At 39.8% G+C, this 21,445-nt stretch overlaps 3 protein-coding genes across 3 annotated transcripts; 1 reads left to right on the top strand and 2 right to left on the bottom strand.

The window, feature by feature from the left end:
• Positions 1-1,121: 1,121 nt before the first annotated feature.
• On the bottom strand, positions 1,122-7,907 carry usp49 (ubiquitin specific peptidase 49). Its single transcript, XM_041980649.1, has 7 exons — positions 7,769-7,907; positions 5,463-5,588; positions 3,860-5,343; positions 3,310-3,517; positions 1,995-2,103; positions 1,613-1,818; positions 1,122-1,521 (listed from the first exon to the last, which is right to left on the bottom strand). The coding sequence occupies exons 3-7, from the start codon at positions 5,276-5,278 to the stop codon at positions 1,418-1,420; spliced, it is 2,046 nt and encodes a 681-aa protein (XP_041836583.1). The 5' UTR covers positions 5,279-5,343; positions 5,463-5,588; positions 7,769-7,907; the 3' UTR covers positions 1,122-1,417.
• A 2,574-nt stretch (positions 7,908-10,481) lies between these two features.
• med20 (mediator complex subunit 20) lies at positions 10,482-12,985 on the bottom strand. The gene is made up of 4 exons (XM_041980651.1): positions 12,910-12,985; positions 12,533-12,672; positions 10,982-11,235; positions 10,482-10,887 (listed from the first exon to the last, which is right to left on the bottom strand). Exons 1-4 carry the CDS (start codon positions 12,921-12,923, stop codon positions 10,666-10,668), a joined length of 630 nt encoding a protein of 209 aa, XP_041836585.1. The 5' UTR covers positions 12,924-12,985; the 3' UTR covers positions 10,482-10,665.
• Positions 12,986-13,173: 188 nt separating this feature from the next.
• Positions 13,174-19,680, top strand: bysl (bystin-like). Its single transcript, XM_041981149.1, has 7 exons — positions 13,174-13,564; positions 13,883-14,039; positions 14,193-14,331; positions 14,867-15,000; positions 15,108-15,268; positions 18,994-19,096; positions 19,244-19,680. Exons 1-7 carry the CDS (start codon positions 13,303-13,305, stop codon positions 19,596-19,598), a joined length of 1,311 nt encoding a protein of 436 aa, XP_041837083.1. The 5' UTR covers positions 13,174-13,302; the 3' UTR covers positions 19,599-19,680.
• Positions 19,681-21,445: the final 1,765 nt, after the last annotated feature.

The raw sequence follows: 21,445 nt of genomic DNA, 5'->3' as shown, positions 1-21,445 counted from the left end.
GAACTCAAGGGGATCAGAGCCAGTGGCATGGCCACATCTGACCTCTAAAAAATAAGACATTCATCGTCATTAGATTGTTCTGACTTTCACAGAGTTCACAAATGTATTTTGCATTTGACTCGTATCAAACACAAGTTTTCTTGATTACCTAGCAAATTCTAAAGACCTCGATAAAAACAGCAGAGTAGAAAAAAACATTGTATAACAAGCAGAAGAATTCCTGATTTAATTTCCTGTCAAGATGAAAAATGTACAATATATTGCTTTCAGGTGCTCAACTTAAAATGGGTACTCCAAATCTCCCAAAAACACATTCTTCAGTATCACCTCCTGCCTTTTTTTGTTTTGTTTTTCTTTTTAACTAGTTTCTCATCTCAGGTGCAGTGTCTCTGACCTCAACTCAGAGCAATTAAACCACTGGAGGAGCTGCCATTTCAAGAAGTTACAGGAGCCAAACATACAGTAGGACCAACAGCCCCTCCATAAAAGTGCAGCTTTCCAATCACTCACCATCAAGAGTCTGAACCTCAAACTGTTTGCCTCTTTTCATGAAATTGAAACAGAATGACTACAAAATAAAGCAAAACAAAAACTATTTATGATCACTGAGAGTTTTGAGCCTAAGACACAGTATCCAGTCACAGCAGTACATCTGAGGAGAGGAAAAGATGAAATACAAATGACACAGGGATGAGTATTAAAAGTTTCCATAACTGACATTTCACAATAATTAAAAAAGTTGAACAGGAGGTAACACGGACTTTGGACTTTAGTCTGATTACTAGATTCTTTGTGGACCTATGCTCGAATATGTACCGTTCTAATATTTAGTGCACTGAGATCAAATGTACAGTTCCATATGAAATGCACAGCATCAACGTTACAGTGACAAAGTTTCAAATTCCAGAATCCGTGTTGCCTTTCATTGTTAAAATGCTGTCTCAGGAGAGCGCCTGGTTGTTTCCAGGCTCAAAAGACATGAGCCTGATGGCTGTTTAAAAACATGAACATACAACTTGGTGTTCAGCAGGACAGAGTCAGACCTGCTACCACAGTCTTCAGGCCATAAACCAATAAGCTGGTCCCACAGGCTAACAAACCTGTGGCCTCATTTATGAAAAGGTTTTTGATTTTTTTTTTTTTTTTTTAGTTATGATCAGCCTCAATTAAGCTGTCTGATCATCATTCAAGTTTGCCTTCTATTTAGCATGGCAAAACTAACCATCACTATCTTTATCTGGATTACAATACTAACTTTAACTCCATAAATCATTACTGTGGCTTTCACTCCACCTCCCACTGCCATCTTTTCTTTTCTTTTGTAAACCCCTTCAAATTGATGACATCTGGGAAAACATTTTCATAAATCCAGCCCTCGGTTGTTTAGTACAAATCAACATCACAGCGAGAGAGGTACCTAAGCAGACCTCTGGGTATAGAAGAGAATGTAGGCCTGAGTGTTGCACACTTCCTCCACACTGCAAACCTTCATCTCAGAGTCGTTACAGTGGACCCAGAAACCTAAAAAAGGACAAAACAAAGATGTTAAAGGCCTACAAGAAATCACAGGACTTCACCAGCTGATGTGAAACAGGTCCAGCCTCTTCCTCACCTCCTTCTGTGTTGTAGCAGTATGCGGTGTAGTGCCCTGAGCCGAAGCCTTTACCATGATGCATAACCACAGCAGACAGATCGTAGGTGTAGCCTCCTCTGTGGACAGAGTGATCTGAGTCTGTGCAGCAGTATGGTTTGATGTTCAAAACTTGGTCAAAGGCCACATGGACGCCGATTTTCTCCCTATGGTTCCGCCCCGACCATCTGCTGTACAACAGGAGCTAGTTAGTGATACAAGAACTCACAGGCTTCATGACAAAAATAAAATACTCCTGTACTCTTTGCATCATTATTTTATCACAAAAAACAATAAATATGGACCCTCAAGGTTGTCCTGTGTTGGAAAACATATCAAACTGCAGTGTGTAGAAGAAACTCGCCTGAAGCGTTTGAGGTGCAGCCGTAGAACCTGAGGTAAACGGTAGATCAGAAGCTGCTTACGTGCTTCTGACAGAACTAAGGGTTTGTGGGATGATTTCCGTCTTCTTTCTGAAAGCAAGAAGCAATCCAGAGGTTTTTTAAAAGGCATTTTGTTTTAGTCAGGAAGTGACCAACTTCAAATGATCAAGCTTTGTAAACAGTTAAAACATGTATGGTTTTAGCAAAAGCTTACAGTCAAGTTTTTGTGTCACCGTCCCACCACTGCTAACCACAACAGTTTTACTCTCTCACTAAATTAAGAAGTCACCATCTTCACTTTCTGTTTCATCACCCAAGTGTTGCCTCACTGTTAGAGGCTCTGGTCCGCTAACATAAATAAACACCTAAAAATTCCAGACTGGAGCATTTTTACAAAACATTAATGAAGAAATTAAAGTGACATCAATAATATTTGAAATAACACCTTTACTTATGTCATTCTGTAGAAATTTCCTATGACACCAACACATTCTGAATTCAACCCACTGAGCGTATTTACATGCACAGCCGTGGTCCTGTTATGACAGGATGCTTGAAGTAATTATGTAACATCTTACTCTGCTTTCAGAGATTTAGAGAAGGTCATAGTCTGGTAAATATAACCATCAAATGATAAATCATTAAAAGAAAGCTATACAGCCATGATCAAAAACTTGGATGCTTAAATATCATGTGTACAGCAATATGAATAACCAGGTTTAGAAGATTCCAACTTCCAAGAACACAAACTTATCAAATCAGTTTTAATTCTTAAACTTTGATAGTAATATGAACACAAAGGTGTTACTAAATCTATAAACAATACAAAAAAGGTATTCTATTTAATATATCAATAATGAGCCAGCCAGGAGCTCAAACATACTTCCTCCCATTTTTAATTTAGATCTCATCAATCCAACAAAAGGAGATAGTCTCTGATCAATACATTATACCAAAAACAAAACAAATAAATATCCCCCACACTTTTATTTTTAACTGAAACAAATACTGGAAAAAAAGCCTTCTAAAACCTAACCAGTCTTTTTTTTCTTTGAAAAATGTAATACTGCTTAATAACACCAATATTCAATAAACTAGACTCATGAAATGAACACAGTATGTGGTTAAACCTTTGGTGATTGGGTAGTTGGTGTAAACAATCAGGCTATAAACACTGACCACATTTATGACTATTATTTTGCAATACTTGAGTAACCTACGCATACTTGGTAAGTTGAAGTAGGTAATACATGAAAAAATGTACATGGTTTTTATAGTATTGAACACTGTACTAACTGTTGCAGTGGTTGCAGGCGTAGATGCTGCCTTCAAGAGCCTCCATCTCTGTAAACTTGGACAGCATCTCTGTAAGGGTGCAGCTGCGCTGGTAAGCTGTAGAGCCTGAGCCTTTGTCTGTACTGTGATATCGCTCTGGAAACTCCAAAGACAAATCCCAGAATGGCTCTACCGTGTTGGACTTGTGCTTGCAAGACAGACACGTCACCTAAAAAAGGTAATTAAAAGATAAGAGAATTTATATATATATATATAAAATTAGGTCTATCAAACAACAAAACAGATAAAAACATATCACATATCTTACAATATAATATTCAAAATGAAAACATTGTTGCAAGTTGGGAAAACAATCTTAGCACTAAAACGCTCAGCACTTAAAGCAATTTACATCATATTTATCACTGACACATCACATAGACTGAAGAATCTGTGAAAAGCAGAATAGGTGAATAAGAATGTAAAAACAAAACAATAGATAATTATACAACAGGCCTTTGTAAACATATGCTGCATGTTTAATACAGAATATTGTAATGGTTGGTCTCACCTGGCTAAGTAGCTGCCCATGAAAGATGGTGTTAAGAACCTTCAGCACTTGCTTGGACAATTTCCTCTTTGTGATGGGTATAACTATCCTGCGTTTGGATCCTTCTGTGTCCAGCTCCTGCTGCACCTTGTCCAGCAGCTCACACAAAAACTCCTGGGCATCCTGCTGGTCATAACCACGGAAAGCTGGGATGAGGTTCCACACAGAGTGCAGCATGGCAAAGGGAGAAACCAAAGACCACCGGCCTGACCACATGACCCTGAAAAGTGTATGCAACTCATGGCACAGAGACATCTGCTGGCGGGTGGAGCAGCGAGGCTCCTTGGGCTGGACCAATTCTGCAGCCTTTGGGGAAGGTGGGAGACTTTCTTTTTTGCCCACAGGCAAATTCCAACAGCCCGCCTTCCCCATGCGTCCAAGAGGGCATTCTGACAGAGCTGTGTTGCCACTGCTGACAACACCTCCCGTCACCCCCTTCATCCCTTGGGAGTGATTGGTCTTGGCCAGCAGCTCCTCAGTTTCACACAGGTCCAAAGTGAGAAAACACTCCCTGAATTTCTGCAGGTGACTCAGCACTTGCAATATAGAGTTCATGTAGCACGTGTTCCCCAAGTTACGCAGACCAGTAACACCTGGAGCGAGTCTCCGTCGCGTTACTGCATGTGTGGAATAGTATCTCCTTAGTTTAGCAGCTCTGCCATTCTGGGGAGCTTTGCGAGACAAGGTGATAAGTGAAGGCTTCTTGGAGGGAGGAGGAGGAGGAGGAGGTAGGCGTTCTGGAGGGTCGCGAAATTTGCGAGGAATGAGTGTGATGGTTGAACGAGGCGCCTGAGTAAGAAGCCTTGCACTCTTCCTGGGAGGTACGCTGCCAAGTTCTTCCATAAGCCTCCTTTTTACCTCTTTCTTTTGTCTCCTAGCTTCCTCAAGTTTCTCTTTACGCTGATTCTGAAGCTCCTGATGTTTGCTGATCCACACCTGAAGCATCTTCCCAAGGAGCGCTTTCCTCCTGTGGCGCAACGCCAGCTGCATGGCTGGCTGTGGTCCACCTTCCCCAACCCAGGGGGTGCAATCTCTCCCAGTTGCAGAGCGCAGCGAACGTCTACCTGGACTCCGTACAGTAGAGAGTGCCCCTCTGAGGAGTTTGAGGTCTCCCTCTGCATTATCATTGAGTACATAGTCTCCACAGGCAAAGCAGAAGACATCCAGCTCACGCACCTCCATAGCCAGTGGGTGGTGTGACTCCTGAAAGTGTTTGAGTGAGTGCTCTTCCATGAAACGTCCACAGGCCACGTGGGAGCACTTGAGGCAGGCCCACACTGAATCTGTTGTGCTGCACTCCACACAGTGCCATTTTTGTGGATTGAGGATGGAATGATCTTGGCTCAGACGAAGACGCCCCACGTGTTTACAGCGATCCATCTCTCCAGATAAACATGCGGCCTCAGCTATAGGACGCACGTCCTGTGGCCAAGCAGCAACTCATCCTGGTGTAAAAGTTGAAAGGAAAAAGTGGTGCAGGATTAAGATCTAGTTTGAATTACTCAAATTAATGCACATTAACATACTCTGTGGAACAGAGAAAGAGTTAAAAGAAAATACTAACTGCAAAAGTAGTGTACGTGATCAGGTTTGGGACATCATTTCATATCATCTGCAGAACATAACTCAGCAGCAATGTTCAGCTGGATAACCCATGTCCATGGTCACCACAAGGACCAACAGGAATAGTCTGATAAAAAAAAGAGAAGGAATTATAGTTGCATTAGAGATCTAGTGAAAGATGATTAAATAATAAAACAATATACAAAACTGTCATTGCTTCAAAATAACACTGTGCAAAAATTAAGCTATTTGCAGAAAAGACTGAACTTCAGTAAACTTCACATTTCTCCAAAACAAGTACACACAGTAAATAAAACTGTCATGAAAAGCAAACTTCCACACATTTCTGACAAACAAATAACTTTAATACTTTTGTTAAGAAACAAAATTTAATCCTAGGAGTTCAATATGAATAAGAAAAGTATATACATGACTGTTATGCATTTGATTCTATTTTTAAGTTAGAATGTATATGGAACACAACAGGAAATACACGTCATTAAACAGGAAGCGTATGCTAAATTTAAGGCTGTCTTGTGCAACACATTATTCTTTTTAGTTTTATTGTTGTGTTTACGTTAACTTTAGCTACAGAGCTCTGGCTCTGTGGTCCTCAGCTGGTATGTGGACAGATTCACCTATTGACAGAGTTTGAAATAGCAAAATATGACAATTAAACTAACATCAAACAGGCCAATAACTGAGTTATTGTTATGATGTCCTGGTGTTTAAAAACAAAAATGAATACATTATTTTTAGAAAAAGAACCCCCCCCCCCCCCCAAAAGAAATTTTTTTTACATCCACCCCCATACATTTAGCCACCCTATTTTTTATGAGCTGTGAATGTGTTTGTTAAAATAAGGATTTAACACAGAATAAGATGAAAAGCTGTTCAAAGATAACATAGTGCTTTCCAATCTTTAAGGTATTTTGAATAAAAGCTGGGTGTAGTTTGTGTTACATTTATACAGCTTTGAATTGCCAAAAGCTCCATTAAACTGTCCTTGCACATCACCGAGATGGTTTCATTAAAAGTAATATTTTAAAATAAATCTTGATTTAAAAAGAAAGAAAAAAAAAAGTTTAGGGAAAAAGGTTAATACTGAAAAAATGTGTTTATTTTTTTCTTTCCTCTTCCATTTAGGATTTCAAGTAATTTACAGTATCTGATGTTCCTGTAAATAAAACTGTGATAAGTTATTAGTGCATATATAGTTCAAACAGATCTTCCTTTTTACTAAGCTTTTCACTTTTAATAATTAAATCAAGTTTTATATATACACTGTAAAGTTTGAGGCTAGTGATAACTTTTAAGTTGCTGCTTGTGGTTCTGCACCAAATCATTTTTCATAGTGTATTTTTACTTGTTTTGGATTATTTTTGCATTGATTTATTGGTACTTTTCTGGAGAATTTGATTACTTCTTCCACCCCAGCCATGATGGCAAACGGATGTCTGTCCATTTGAACGATGTAGTTAATCTAAGCAGTAGTGTATCTAGGCTGTAAAACAGCACTGTGCTACACCACTCCTTGCTTTTTGTGTTCCTCTTTGTGTACATGATCTATTTCTTAATACTAAATGTTGATGGCGAGACACCATCAACTCAGCGCAACTGGTTTCCAGTTGGTTGCATACTCGAATCATGATATGTTGCTTTCTTGTCGCTGTGTTAATCGTCTATAATCCCACATGACACTAATATTTATTGTTATAAAAACTCAACTGTGTCTGTGTTTTAAACGCTGTTGTCTGGCTCAGATGGGCTGGCTCTCCACGCCAGGCTAAGCTACCCCACCATCACCATGTTCAGCCAGAACAAAGAACAGTCAGAGAGCCACTCTTCAGGAACGTCCAACAACTTTGTTGGTTTGAGGCAGCTCGGCAAGCAGTAAGTTAGCTAACACCGCTAACCGTTAGCCTCAGCGGCTCAGTGTAGGGTTAGCGCCGCTTAGCAATTTCCTGTGTTTTACCTGAAAAACGTACTCAGTCAAAAACATTCTGATTTTCTTGGTACCAAGTAGGTATTATTTGTGTTATTAGCTTAATAACAGTTAGCATTAGCTGCACTGCTAACACGTTTGCTGAAGACAATCGAAGTTAACCAAATGCTTGTTGTTAGTCGCTAACGATAACTAACAGCTTAGCTCGCGAGCGAACTGCGCCGTTAACCGTTTAAAAACTCCCCGGTGACATTCACCACAGGCAACCGGTTACTGAAACGTGGCTACAATAACGCCGGGCCTTGATTATGCTCGTTACTACATTAGTAACATCTAATAATGGAAAAGCTAGGTAACGTTACCATCGCCAACATCCAGCCATCCGGTACTCTTAAGCCGCTGCTTGTTGTCCTCCTCACAGATTGAACAACCCTACTCTCGATCCAAGCCCAGACCCCGCTGCTCTCATTGGACTGGGACTGAAAGGCAGCCGGGCTTTCATTGGCGGAACAGCTGAACAACAGGCGGCAGGATGGACCGTCCATCCGTCCACCCACCGAGGCCACATGGAACAATAACCGGGGCTGGACACTGCAAACCGGACGAAGAGGACAACTGCCCATCAGCATCTGACCTCTGTGCCCCCGTAAACCGCATGTGCCCCGCGTGTCAGCTGGTTTGAGATAATCTGATAAAATGCAGTGTGTATGTGTGTGTAGCTTTAAACCAGGGTTAGCCGCATTAAAGCTACCGCAACAGAATCTCTCAAAAATCCTGCTTCTCTGTGTAAGACTGTGCTCTAAGTTAACACAAGGTGACAGTAGTGTCAAACTGCAGCCTGGAAAATAAACAGAAATGGACAAATTGAACACTTTACGCAAAGTTAAAGTTTTTAAGCGAATAATAGTCCAATCTGGCAAATTTTGACTGAATACTTTAGGCTATTTGACTTGACTGGCTTGAAAATTTGGAATCGTATTCCTAAAGATTCTCAGTGCAAAGAGGTGTTCCTTGTGGCCAAATTCAAAGAAAACTCATAGAATCATGACGTTTTCTTAGAATTTCGCATAAAAGTGAAGAGTAGATCCTAGTAAAGATAAAATGTATTCCTAAATAATTTTAGCTCTTAAGAGAGCTCCTAAGGTGAGATCTGTTAAGAGGACTTTTAAGAGGCTTGGGAGTTCTCTAAGCAAAGGAGAAGATGGTGGACAGAAGAGGTAGAAGAGATATTCTCCCAACACTAGTTTACAGTGAATTAATTAAATTCTACAGATTGGATCGTGCAGGAATCATGTTTGTGGCTGTTAAATCTGTCTCTCAAAGCACATTTATGCTCATTGACCAATTGAGCCAGGAGCAAACACTGTGCAGTTGGGTTTACTTCTTCTTTTCTTAATTTGTGTTCACTGGTTTGTGGTAGATTTGAATGCCAACCAATACTGCTTCTTATGGGCCAGTCAGCAATCACAGACATTGATGAAAACTGAGCAATTTTACTCTCATTAATACAAAATGGAGTTGATAAGTTGAAAGTGCAAAAATGACCAGCATGGTAAATAAATGTAAGTGAATAAATAAAATGATCAGCATGTAAATACTGTGGAAGTGGGCCTGAGTTTCTACATATTCTGTAGGATAATTTTAAAGCTTACTATTCATTTAAAAAAGATTTTCTTTTATGTAAAATATTATTTATAATTACACAGTCTTCATAAAGATTAAATTCAATGATTACGTCTCTTGATTCGGTCCATTCTATGCCCATTATAACCAAAGGTCTATTTTTATCTAGCTTTTAAGATCAACCAATCACAGCTTTTGAGATGATGACTCATATCTAGCAATGGGGCCCAACCACACCTCCTCACTAGGAGTTTCATCCAAGGATGGAGTGCCCATCCCTACTCAAAGTTCTCTGAGAATGTTCTGGAATCACTCCTAAGCTAAAACTCCTTGCTAGGAGTTTTAGGCTAAGTTAGGAGCTCTCTGAGAGGATTCTCAGAATATTTAGGAATACAGGCCCTGATGTTTACCTTTTAAGTTTTATGTGTGCTGCCTTTATTTGTTTATTTATTATGAACTTTAGATAATGAAGTGTGTGGGGGACCCACAGGCATGTTGGGCATATTGAGTTGAGTGGTGGACTGCGGACTGTGAACATTTAGCATTCACTTCCCCCTCTTTGTTCTAAAAATGTGTTTTTGTTAAATTGTTCATCTTCAGGGTATGCTAAATTTGATTATATTTACTTAGATCTAGTAGACAATGTGTACACTCAAAGTAATAGCAGTAGTTTTCTGGGAGGTAAATTAAAAGAGTGAGCAAGTTCACACAGGCACCTTGGGCAGCTTAGGGGTCCTTGAGGCTGAAAAACAGGGGAGTGTCATTCAGTAAGCCCCAGTAGTCTGCAGTGTGCAGCCACATGTTCATGTGCTTGTGTTTCTGTGTTGCAGAAATAAAAGAATAAGATTGTTTTTCACACCCACGCACGCTTGGGAGTAACTTTCTTTGTCCAAGTGTGCAACAAGTGCAACTCCTCTTCCTCTCCCATCAAAAGTCAAGTTGTAATGATTGGTTTGTTTGGAGGACCTGACTTCAGCCTTCGGTTGTTGCCATAGCGGTCTTCCTGCAGGGCCCAGAAAAAGAACCCATATTTGGATTGGAGGATGGAGCACGAGAGCAATTGCAGAAAGCTGATTGGACAAAGGTGTCTTTCTTTCAGGGCTTAAGAGTACTTAATTATGAAATCATTTTTGAAAAGGCTCCCCAGCCCACAGTGAGAGGGAGTGAAAACAGACTCATTTATGAGTGGGACAAATGTACTGATTTAGCATTTCATCAGAGAAGTTGATGTTTTGTGAATCAAATTTCATTGGAGCCAGAGATTCTTTGAAACTAGTACCTGTTGGTGGCTTTGGACTTTAAGGCACTTCTGCAATGGCTTACTGTCTGACTTTGCATGCCATCATTCATCATTTCCACAGCTTATAATTAAACTGTGCATAGACTACACCTGAAGACTGAATGATTATAAAATGACCTTGACAGCAGAAACGGACACTGTGCTTGTTCAGTTTGGTCTCTTTAATACAAAACTATTTCATCAAATAGGTGAAACTAATACAGAGCTGTCCCAGAAGAAGTCCCAGAAATGTAAATTAAAAAAAGCTTTCAAAAATCCAAGACATCAGTATGATCCATAGGACCACTTAATACAATACAAATAATAATAATAAAAAAAAAATCATCATTTCTCTACTCAACGCACATTACTACCTAAGTTTTGCAGTTTACGAAGTTTGTTGAACAACTCTAGATATTGAGTCATGGTATCAACACAGTCTGCTGGTGCAAAAAGCCCCTCAGGTTTAGTGGCAAACACAGATGGAAGTTCAGGAACGTTGGTGCCGAGAAAAGACTGCATGAACTCCTTCATGAGGTTCCAGCAGTCCCCTGGAACCACACAGGGACAGTATTCAACCTGAGGAAAACACAACAAAAACAAGTGCAGTCACACAGTGAAAATGCAACTCCTTTCTTGCTGACAAGATCAAACGTCTTCATTATGTACTCACCTCAACGGATATCCCTCTGGCACTGGAGCTCATTGTCACAGTGCCAACCTTTACTAAGAAATCACAGTAGCGATATCTTGAGCCACGACATTCCACTTTGTGTCCCTTTGCGTTCTGGAAGTGACTTTTTAGTTTCACCATGAGGACATCAAAGTTTGCATCTGCTATCAGGAAGGGTCCTCCTTCAAACATGGCCAGGCAGCTCAGGGGAGTTTCAGAGTTGTGCATCACATACAAAAGCTTGGAGGGCTGACCTGTAAAAGACAGGCAACACTGACTGTAAAGTAAGAAAATGATCTGCACTGCATATAAGCACAAATATAAAGTTTTGCATTTAGTATATTTTATGAGTATAAAAGAATGTACGACAAAATAATATGCTAATCATTCGTTGATTGTTTCCTGACCTAAATTAATTAGTTAAAATCTAAAACTACATTACAGTCCTGTACATGGCATTAAAAGTGAGACTCGCACCCACAAACTGGAAAAGCAAATGAACAAGTAATCCGCTTTTAGATGTGAAAATGATGAAAAACTGCCTTGAGGTGCAATAGTACCTGTGGTAGCCTCACAAAAATACCTAATCAGGACAGTTTTCTTAGGAGTCATGATGCTCTACTTAGCTAGATTACCTTTATCTTATCAGTATGCTTGCAGTATTTCTGTAAATAATTCCTTAATTTAAAAGATATGTCTCTAGAAAATTAAGTTTTGGTCAATTAGCTTTTATAGGTCAAGCTTTAGCTCCACCCTTTTGCCTAAATATGGTCATGTCTTCCTTCTGAAAGACCACCATGATGGCAACTGAATGCCAAACTCAAGACATCACAAACCAATTCTGTGAAACTGAAGAGGGTTGCACAAGATCACCAACAGTGATATTGGAGTTGTGCTGTGGTTTATTTTGATTTATTGCTTTGCAAACGGTGTAGCCTTATAATAGAGACTAGCAATAGTAGCAAATTGTAATCAAAATGCCTGAAATGTTGGACCTAAAGGATGTGAACTGCATGTTGGCCATAGCTAAAGTAGGCTGGCTAGACCTGACCAAATGAAACATCCAGCATTGCAAGCCCCAGCTCCAAATTCCTAAACTATAGAGTTCAGAAAGGTACTCTCTATGAGCATTGACTTTTTATGGAGTAAAATCATTTTCCCTCAGCTTAAATTATACTGAGCACATTTAAAGGTTGCTTATTCCTGGGATAGTTGTTGGAGTGGAAATATGACTTATAAAAGAGCCTGCATTACAAACGAAACCAAATAAAGACATATATAAGACGTTTCTACCTAAATACAAACGTTATAGGACATATTTAAAGTAAAAATATGTTAAAGTTGTAAGCAAACAACGGTTATGTTAAAGCCAGCAATAGCATCAAATGCAGTCTATCCAAAAATAATAGAAATATATCTTTTGCTCCAAAGCATTGTGGGGTTAAATTATTTTAATTATTGAAAGCTTAAGAACTCAGTCTTTTAAGGGTTGCTAACTCTGGCATACTGACGATTATTATGTGACTCCTAATGAAAAATAGAAAATATTACCGCTGACATTTCCAGTGTATGTCTCGCAGTCTACACAGAAGCTGCCTTGCTTCACAGCACCCAGCTGCTCCAGTTTTTTGTGCAGAATGTCCACTGTCTGCTGCACACTCTTCCCCTCCGCCACAGGAACCTGGCACACACTGAAATCACATCATGCAGAAAACATCAGCATCATCTCTGGGGATGGACAGAGGCCAGGCAGCGTCAGACTCTTGAGTTATAGTCACGTCAAGTTATCCGTAATCCACTGATGAAACAGTGATATAGCGCTGCCATGAAACAGAATCATGGTATATAAAGTTACACACAACAGTGAGAAAAATACTTTAAAACCATTTAAATGAAAAATCTAGCTAAAGAAAATGTAATAATCTCACCAAGTAACCCCCATTGCTGTTTTGTCTCGAAGATACAAAGTGTCGGAAGTACTCAAGTCTTTGACATGAGTACTTCCGGGTGAACAGTTCCAGTAAAATTAAATTCGGTTGTGACAATTATTTAAAAAGAGTTAGAAACATTTTTACCGTTCAGTATACTCTATTTACACATAGATTATACAATAAAACAACATAATCTAGTATATTTGTAGAATTTCTAAGTTTTAACTAAACCGGATGTTGTGTGATATCGTTTCGTCACTTCCTTCTTACCAGACCACTGCACGTGTTAAACAGCCAGCTGTTTACAATATTTCTAAAGTCTGGACGTTTGCTCGCTCATGGTGATATAATAAAACAACAACATTATCGTTACAGAGTCAGAGTGCAGTAATGCCGAAAGCGAAAAGATCTAAGGGAGGAGGGGAGAAGAGCGAGGCATCCATGGCGCTAGCCGAACAGATACTGCAGGCGGACACGATTCGAGCCCGAGGCCGGGTGAAGAACAGAGACACCCGTGCAGAAAACGAGGACAAGTACGTCGACGAGCGACTATCGCGGAAAATCTTACAGCAAGCCCGAATCCAACAAGAGGAGCTACAGACCGAATATGGCTTGGCACCAGAGAAGAAGAAAGCCCCGGTCACTGTCCTGGGTAATGTAGAGGGTTGTTAAATTCTAACTATGTTAAACTGTGTGGTGGACATAACCGCAAAACATGCAAAACGTCTGTTTATTGAAGATTCTTTATCCATTCTTGTAAGTTGTTTGTAGCTTACACATTTAACAATTATACCGTAACCTTTATGTTTTTATAACATGGAACTAGTGAAATACATGTTTAATATTATAAATGTTTGTTAAACATACAGATCATGTGAAGTTTAGTTGAACTTTTCAAGACCCATTGGTTGAAAGTGTAGTTTTCAGTTCAAACATCTCATGTTCTATGTTGTCCTTATTCATATTTCAGGGCCTGACTCTCAGGGTGCTGATTCTGATGAGGAATGGCCAGCAATGGGGGAGGCAGGTGCTGATGATGGCACTGCTGAGTGTGATGCTGAAATTGTCATAGACCCGGATGATGAGAAGGCCATTGAGTTGTTCATGAACAAAAACCCACCAATGAGGCAAGCTGCAATATAATTCTGACCTAATTTTGAACCTGATTGTGTAGATTAATTTACATGGCACATATTATATCTGTATTCTTGCTCATTACTCAGCTGTGTTTTTTTTTTTATTTATTTATTTTTTTTTACCCCTCTCTTTGGTTCTTGTAGACGGACTTTAGCTGACATTATCATGGAGAAGATCACAGAGAAGCAGACTGAAGTAGGAACTGTGATGTCTGAGGTGTCGGGGCACCCAATGCCCCAGCTAGATCCGAGAATAATAGAGGTGTACAAAGGTGTGGGTAAGGTGGGTCATCTTAAAATGCAGGCACCTGTGTGTCTTTACTAGTTAGGCAATGTGCCACACATGAGCATTTAAGAGAAGTGATGATCAATTAAAGTAAAACTCTATAAATACGTGGAGGAGAAGCGAAATCTAATAATTAATTAAATGGTTTATTAAATGGTTTTATTTGTATGAAGATATCATTTACTGTAGGCTCTATAAACTACAGATGTCAACCTAAGTGGATACCTGTGGAAAATTTCAGTGTAACATGCTACCTAGTTCTCTCCATCATTATCATAAAAATCAACACAAAGGAATGTAGTTGAACAAATTGTTAGCTTGCATCAAAATCTGTGCTGATTATTAATATGATGTAGCTCTTAGTTGTTTTAGAGGCAATCAGTGTCTGAAAAACAGGAATTATAACTAAAAGTTTTAAGACATATTTTAAATTTTGTTGTTGTAGCCGGCTAAAGCAAGTGTCCATGTTCAAAATGCAAGGAATAAATATGGTGAGCACATAAAACAACACTTTTCTTTTTATTTGCTGTAGGTTCTGTCAAAATATCGCAGTGGTAAACTGCCCAAGGCTTTTAAGATAATACCTGCACTTGCAAACTGGGAGCAGGTTCTGTATTTGACTGAGCCGGAGGCCTGGTCTGCTGCTGCCATGTACCAAGCAACAAGGTAATTTCCCAGCTGACATGGATTTGGCTGATGGCTTTCTAACAGAATGTCCCTGTATACTTTTGACAGTTTAACATGGTACATTAAGTTTTTTTTTTTTTTCATAGAATATTTTCCTCAAATCTAAAAGAGCGAATGGCCCAGCGATTTTATAACTTGGTGCTGCTACCCCGTGTGAGAGATGATATTGCAGAGTACAAGCGCCTCAACTTCCATCTCTACAGTGCACTTAAGAAGGCCCTGTTCAAACCAGGAGCTTGGTTTAAAGGTGAGAGTCAAACAAGTTTTTAATTATATTTATTTTACTTTCAGCCCTCACCCTCTCTTTTTTTTTTTTTTTTTTTTTTTTTAACACTAAAAGAGTCCAGTGCCTGTTCAGAGCCAGAACCTAACCTAGAACTTGTTCTTCCTGTTTTGAATGCCAAACATGGACTCCAGCCCATGATACTCTTGATTGTGCCTCTATAAATCTCTACACTGTTGATAGAAGAGCGTGCTGGGTGTGCACTGTCCTAAAGTCCACAACAATCTCCTTCATCTTCTCCACATTCAAAGAGAAATTGTTGTCACTGCACCACACTGGCTTCTGTGGGTTGTCTGTTCCTCGTTGCTGATGAGACCCACCACAGTTGTGTCATCCACAATCTTGACAAGAAGATAAAAGGTGTGTGTTGATGTGCAATCGTGGGTCAACACGGTGAAAAGGAGGGGACTCAGCACACATCCCTGAGGGGCTCCTGTGTTCATAAGGATGGTGCTGGATGTGTTGCTGCTGATCCTTACTGCTTGCGGTCTCCCTGTCAGGAAGTCCAGCAGCCAGTTGCACAGTGATATGTTGAGTCCCAGCTGGCTCAGTTTGTGAATAAGCTGCTGGATCATGTTAAATGCTGAACTGAGGTCAATGATCAGCATTCTGGAGCCCTTTGTATCCAAATGTGTGAGGGCTGAATGTAGGGCAATGGAGATAGCATCATTGGTTGACTGATTGGATCGATGTCCAAACTGGAAGAAGTCCAGTGAGGATGGGAGTGAGTGCAGCCGTACCGTAGTTGTTAAAGTAGGAAGGAGAGGACTTCTTTGGGACCAGAATGATGGTGGTGGTTTTAAAGCTTGTGGGGACAACGGCCTGACTCAGAGAGATGTTAAAGATGTCTGTGCAGACAACTGAGTTCCTCAGCACACAACCAGGACTGTTGTCAGGGCCTGGGCTTTGCGAGGATGGATCCTACAAAGGGATTTCCTCACACTGTCTACGGACAGTACCGACAACTGGTCACTGGGAAGGGGTGGGATATTTTGAGCAGGAGTGGTATTATATGACTCAAAGCAAACAAAAAAGTTATTTCTAGAGGTGGAGCTGTCACATTTCTGCAGTGTGGGCTTGTGGTCTGTGATGACCTGTAGTCCATGCCACAGACTTTCAGTATGACTGAAGTTGTGGGTTATCTTCTTTTGGCCTCTCTGATACCGCAGGACAAGTTGGCTCTGGCTGTTCTCAAGCCGCCCTCGTCACCTGCTCTGAAGGCAGTGTTCCGAGCTTTCAGGAGCTTGTAGGCCCCCCCTGTCATCCAGAGCCTTCCATTGGCACGTACAGTGATGGTCTTGGTGGCTGTCACATTATCCATGCACTTAGAGATGTAGGCCATGACGGTCTCTGTGTACTCCTGAAGGTCTGTTGTTGTTGTAGATGGCAGCCTGCTTAAACATGCTCCAGTCTGTGGTGGAGAAACCACCCTGAAGTGGCTTTAAAGCTCCATTTGCACCAACAGGGTGGGGCAGGACACATTTTTGTGTGTTCACATGTAAAAACTGGGAAGGGTACCCTAATACCCGACCCGTCCTACTTTGTTAGGACCCTTCCGTTGGGGTACCAATCTTAACCGACCTGACCCGAAAGGGTGGAGTTTGACACACTGCAATCTGTTGATTGGTTGAGGAAAAAAGTCACTTCATGTGCAACCTGGCATAAAACAAAACAGGAATGGCTCCTTGTTTAGAGCAACAAATGTTCTGTTTGTTGATTAAATCTCCGTTTAAAATAGCGTTACGAAGCACCGCCAAGAAGAAAGAACACAAACTATTAGATGACCTCGATTCTTGGTTACGGTTGGCTGTGGGAACACAACAAGATTACAGTTTACAAACCACATTCACACTCTTAACCACCCCATCCCAACCCGCACCCCTTGGTGGAAATGAGGTTTAAGGACCCTTCTGGACTGGTCTGGTGACTTTAACCAGCTGGCATTAGTATAACAGTAAAGTCCAGGTAAAGTCTGAGGCACCAAGGTCTCTGTGCTGTGAAAACTTGGTCATAAAGTGCATTGTTTCCTTGAGCAGGAAAGTATGTGCTAATGTATTTTGGTAAACAGTCTTTGGATCTGCACGGTTAAAATCCACCAACACTTAATGTCCGTCTGCTGCTGGTGGCTGTGTTTTCTTCCTCTACTTTTTGCATTCATCCATGTCCCGATCAGGCCTGTAAACAGTAACCATTATGTTTGGTGTCACGAGATACAGTTTCATTAAATGCCTGCTGAATGCCAGGGCACGATCCAGTTACACGTGACTCTTGAAGGAAAAATGGGTGAAGTAAATGAATGAGCAGCTTTGGCAGCTTGTTGCAGAGCAGAAAATTCAAGCTCCTTGGGATGTGTCACAGTTCTAATTTTAGTACTAGATTTAGAAATTTTATTTAGAGCTGATGGCGGATTAGCCGCTGTCCATAGGGTAAATGACACCATTGATTGTGGAAGCAAAGTAATTAACACTCAAGATAAATTGGGTCAAATCATCTTTCATATTCTGTGTCTAGAAATAATTGTTCAAGATCTTATTTGCCTTTTTAATTCTGTTGGTTCCAGTGTTTACATATTGTCCCAGTTCAGAGATGATTATCCCCAAACAACCCATGACCTACATTTTTGGATGGAGAAAAAAAAGAAGGAAAAAAAACAAACTCTTGAATCTTCATCACTAGATGGCAGTGTTGCTAGCTGTATACTGTGTGAACTGAATCAACGTGATGGGTGTTTTCCATTCATTCTTCCATTATTGTTTTTATTTAATCAACAGAAAATACAACAGTGTTTGAGAGAAATTAATAAAGCACCAGAGCTCATTTAATGTATTTCCATGTTTTTAGTTGTTAATAGAATAGTTGTTAGTGGAATAATGTGTTAGTTTTACATGGCATGCAAAAATAAACTCTACTTTGGACTTGTGCTCAGGTTTGTGCTGAAATAATGTATAAATCAAAATCAGCTCATTTGTTGCAGTTAAATACCCAAACTTTCTGTGTAAGTCCTTAATCCAGAAAGCAGTTCAAGAGACCTGGTAAACATGAAAGGACAAAATAATTATGCTTGATTATTCCTTTATGACATGACTGGTAGATATGTTTAAACATTTGCCCTCGTATCACGTGTAACTGTAAATCAGTCCTGTAAATTAGGGTTAGAAGAATTTGGCTTCCAGGGTTTCCTCATACCAACCACTCTGTTATGAAGTTGTTTTTATAGCTAAACACAAGGTTTGAGTGAAAGTTACTTTTATTTAGCAACTTACACTTCTGTTGGGGGCACAGTCTGCTTTAATAGACTGATAATTTACCTTCGTGTCTGTGGATAGAAACCTCTTTTGCTAAAGCTTGTATACACATACACAAACATGCAAATGTTTGCATCCCTATTTGTGTATAAAGCAGGGTGCCCACATCCTGATAGTAGTACATGTAAGCAAAATGACTAGCAAAAAAACAAACAAAACAATAAAGAACCAGGTATAATATTTTGCCCCATTTTTCATAGTGTTCTCTTTACTTTTAGATCAAGGTTTGAAAACTCAAGAACCAATGTATTATATCTTAATTATAAAGTTATGTTCTTGCAGTGTTAACAATAGATGGGACTAGATGGAGTTATGATTTCAGCTCTTCATTTTTGGTCATCTCACAACAGTGCAGCAGTAAATCTTTCTTCCATTGTCACCCAGGAATACTCCTTCCCCTGTGTGAATCAGGGACGTGCACTCTCAGGGAAGCCATCATCATCGGGAGCATACTCACGAAGTGTTCAGTTCCTGTGCTGCACTCCAGGTAAAGGCCTCCTAATACACAGACACCGCTAATGATGTAAGCTTCTTTTTGTTACATGAAGGATCCACACTGACTAAAAACCTTTTTACCTTGTGGTTCATGCAAGTTAAAGCGAGTCCGATGTTACATAACTTTCTTGTCTTTCAGTGCTGCAATGTTAAAGTTGGCAGAGATGGAGTATAACGGTGCCAACAGCATTTTCCTGCGTCTGTTGCTCGACAAGAAATACGCCCTGCCTTTCCGTGTTGTAGATGCCTTGGTGGCGCACTTCCTGTCCTTCCGCAGTGAAAAACGTGTTCTTCCTGTGCTGTGGCATCAGAGTCTGCTCACTCTGGCCCAGCGTTACAAGGCTGACCTAGCCTCCGAACAGAAGGAAGCACTACTGGAGCTGCTCAAGATACAAACACACCCTCAGATTGCTGCAGAAATTCGCAGGGAGCTACAGAACTCTGAGTCCAGGGATGTCGAAATTGGACTCCCTGTTACAGTTGAAATGGACTAACACAGACTGGTTTGATGCATCATCCTGCTTACTCATATCCAAAAAGACTGTTTTTTGTCATGATAAAAGATATAAAAATCCAGAGCCTCTGTAGAGTCTCAGAGCTACAATCATGTTCCTGCTCCGAGTGGTTTGCACATGAAAAATGTTCATCAGTGTTGATGGAACTGCAATTTTATATTGTGTCTCTGAGCTTGGAAATACAGAACTGTTGTCAGTACATTTGATTGAGAACAACGTTCTGAAGCAACAATCTGAATTAAAAAAGTATCTGAATACTTGAAATTGGTCATTACTTTCCATTTAATCTTTACATTTTTAACCAGGAAATTGGTGATAAAAGGAAGTTAAAAGCAGATGACCAGCCAGAAAAATGAGCTAATACCTTAAAAGATACAGATTAATCCATCATCAGTGGCTTTGTGAATAGTGTTTAAATCTATCAAGGTTTTTTTTTGCCCCACTACAACAGCAGTCAGTCTTTCATTTAGAGAAACTTTTTATTTTGTGAACAAATATTGTGCTAAATAGTTTATAATGTCCTCGACACACTAAGTGGTGCCTCAGCACAGGCCTGTTGACTTCAGGAAACAGGAAGAAGTCAGTAGGGGCCCAAAGCACATTGTGTCATGGCCCCCTTAGCAGACTAATCCAGTCATGGTTTGATACATTAATTCTGTCAGGATTAGTAATCCCATGTTATGCGGCTTTCAGCACTGTCACTGTATCCGTCTGAATTAAGTAACCGCTTGACTCGTTCATGAGTTAAACACAAAGTATCTCACTAAGCACACAATATATTTAGAAACTGTAAAAGGAATCTGCAAATCATGGCCAAAAATTTAATAGGACAATAAGTTACTAATTTAAGGGTATTTGCCAGGACTACTTCATTAAATTCGGGTAGGAATTAAAAATTTAACCATTGTATACAAAAAATGAAAAGGCATGTATAAATGCAAATTAAACAGAATTTAAATTTGTATTTGCAGTGCCCCAAACAGTGACAGATGATTTAGGGACTTAAGGAAAACATGTATATAAAAACCTTCACATGGAGGCTGAGGGCTTGAGCCTGTCTGCTTGGTTGCCCATTACCATTTAGTTGATGTATCTAGACAGCCCCACGGGACCTAGGCTTGGACTTTCTGATGGAGTATTTGTATTATTAAAGAATATGAAGGCAACAGCACTTTTTCTCCTCATTGGTTTGCATTCTTCTTTAACTCATAACCTAAAAACTCACACTATTGTCCCCCCCTTGAAGTGATAACCACTAACATAGGATCACACAATCTTTTATACCAATCTAATCCAGTTTGTTGTGTCTATTTTGGATTTTTTTATTTTTATTATTTATTTTTGGATGAAGAAAAAAAAAACTGATGTCCTTTAGATCCTGCAGTAATTGTTTGATATTACTGAACACATCAAAACACATGAATTAGCTTTTTGGAGGCGGTAACCATTTGACATGTATTCGATATACAGGTGAAAAAAAATAGAATATTGTGCAAACCTTAATTTATTTCAGTAATTCAACTTAAAGGGGGAAACTAATATGTAGACTCATTACATGTAAAATGAGATATTTCAAGTATTTATTCATTATAATAATAATTATGGCTAACAGCTTATGAAAACCCAAAAATCTAAATCTCAGAAAATTAGAATAGTGTGAAAAAGTTAAACGTTTTAGTCTCTAAGTGCCACATTCTAATAAGGTAATTAATCCAAAACATCTGCAAAGGACTCCTGAGCATTTAAATGGTCTCTCAGTCTATTTCAGTAGAATTCACAATCATGGGGAAGGTTGCTGAGCTGACAGTTGTGCAGAAAGTCTTCAC

The sequence above is a fragment of the Melanotaenia boesemani genome, chromosome 3 (genome assembly GCF_017639745.1).
Source record: "Melanotaenia boesemani isolate fMelBoe1 chromosome 3, fMelBoe1.pri, whole genome shotgun sequence".
Taxonomy (NCBI): domain Eukaryota; kingdom Metazoa; phylum Chordata; class Actinopteri; order Atheriniformes; family Melanotaeniidae; genus Melanotaenia; species Melanotaenia boesemani.
Note: the sequence above shows the minus strand (reverse complement) of the source record. Positions and strands in the feature narration are given on the sequence as shown.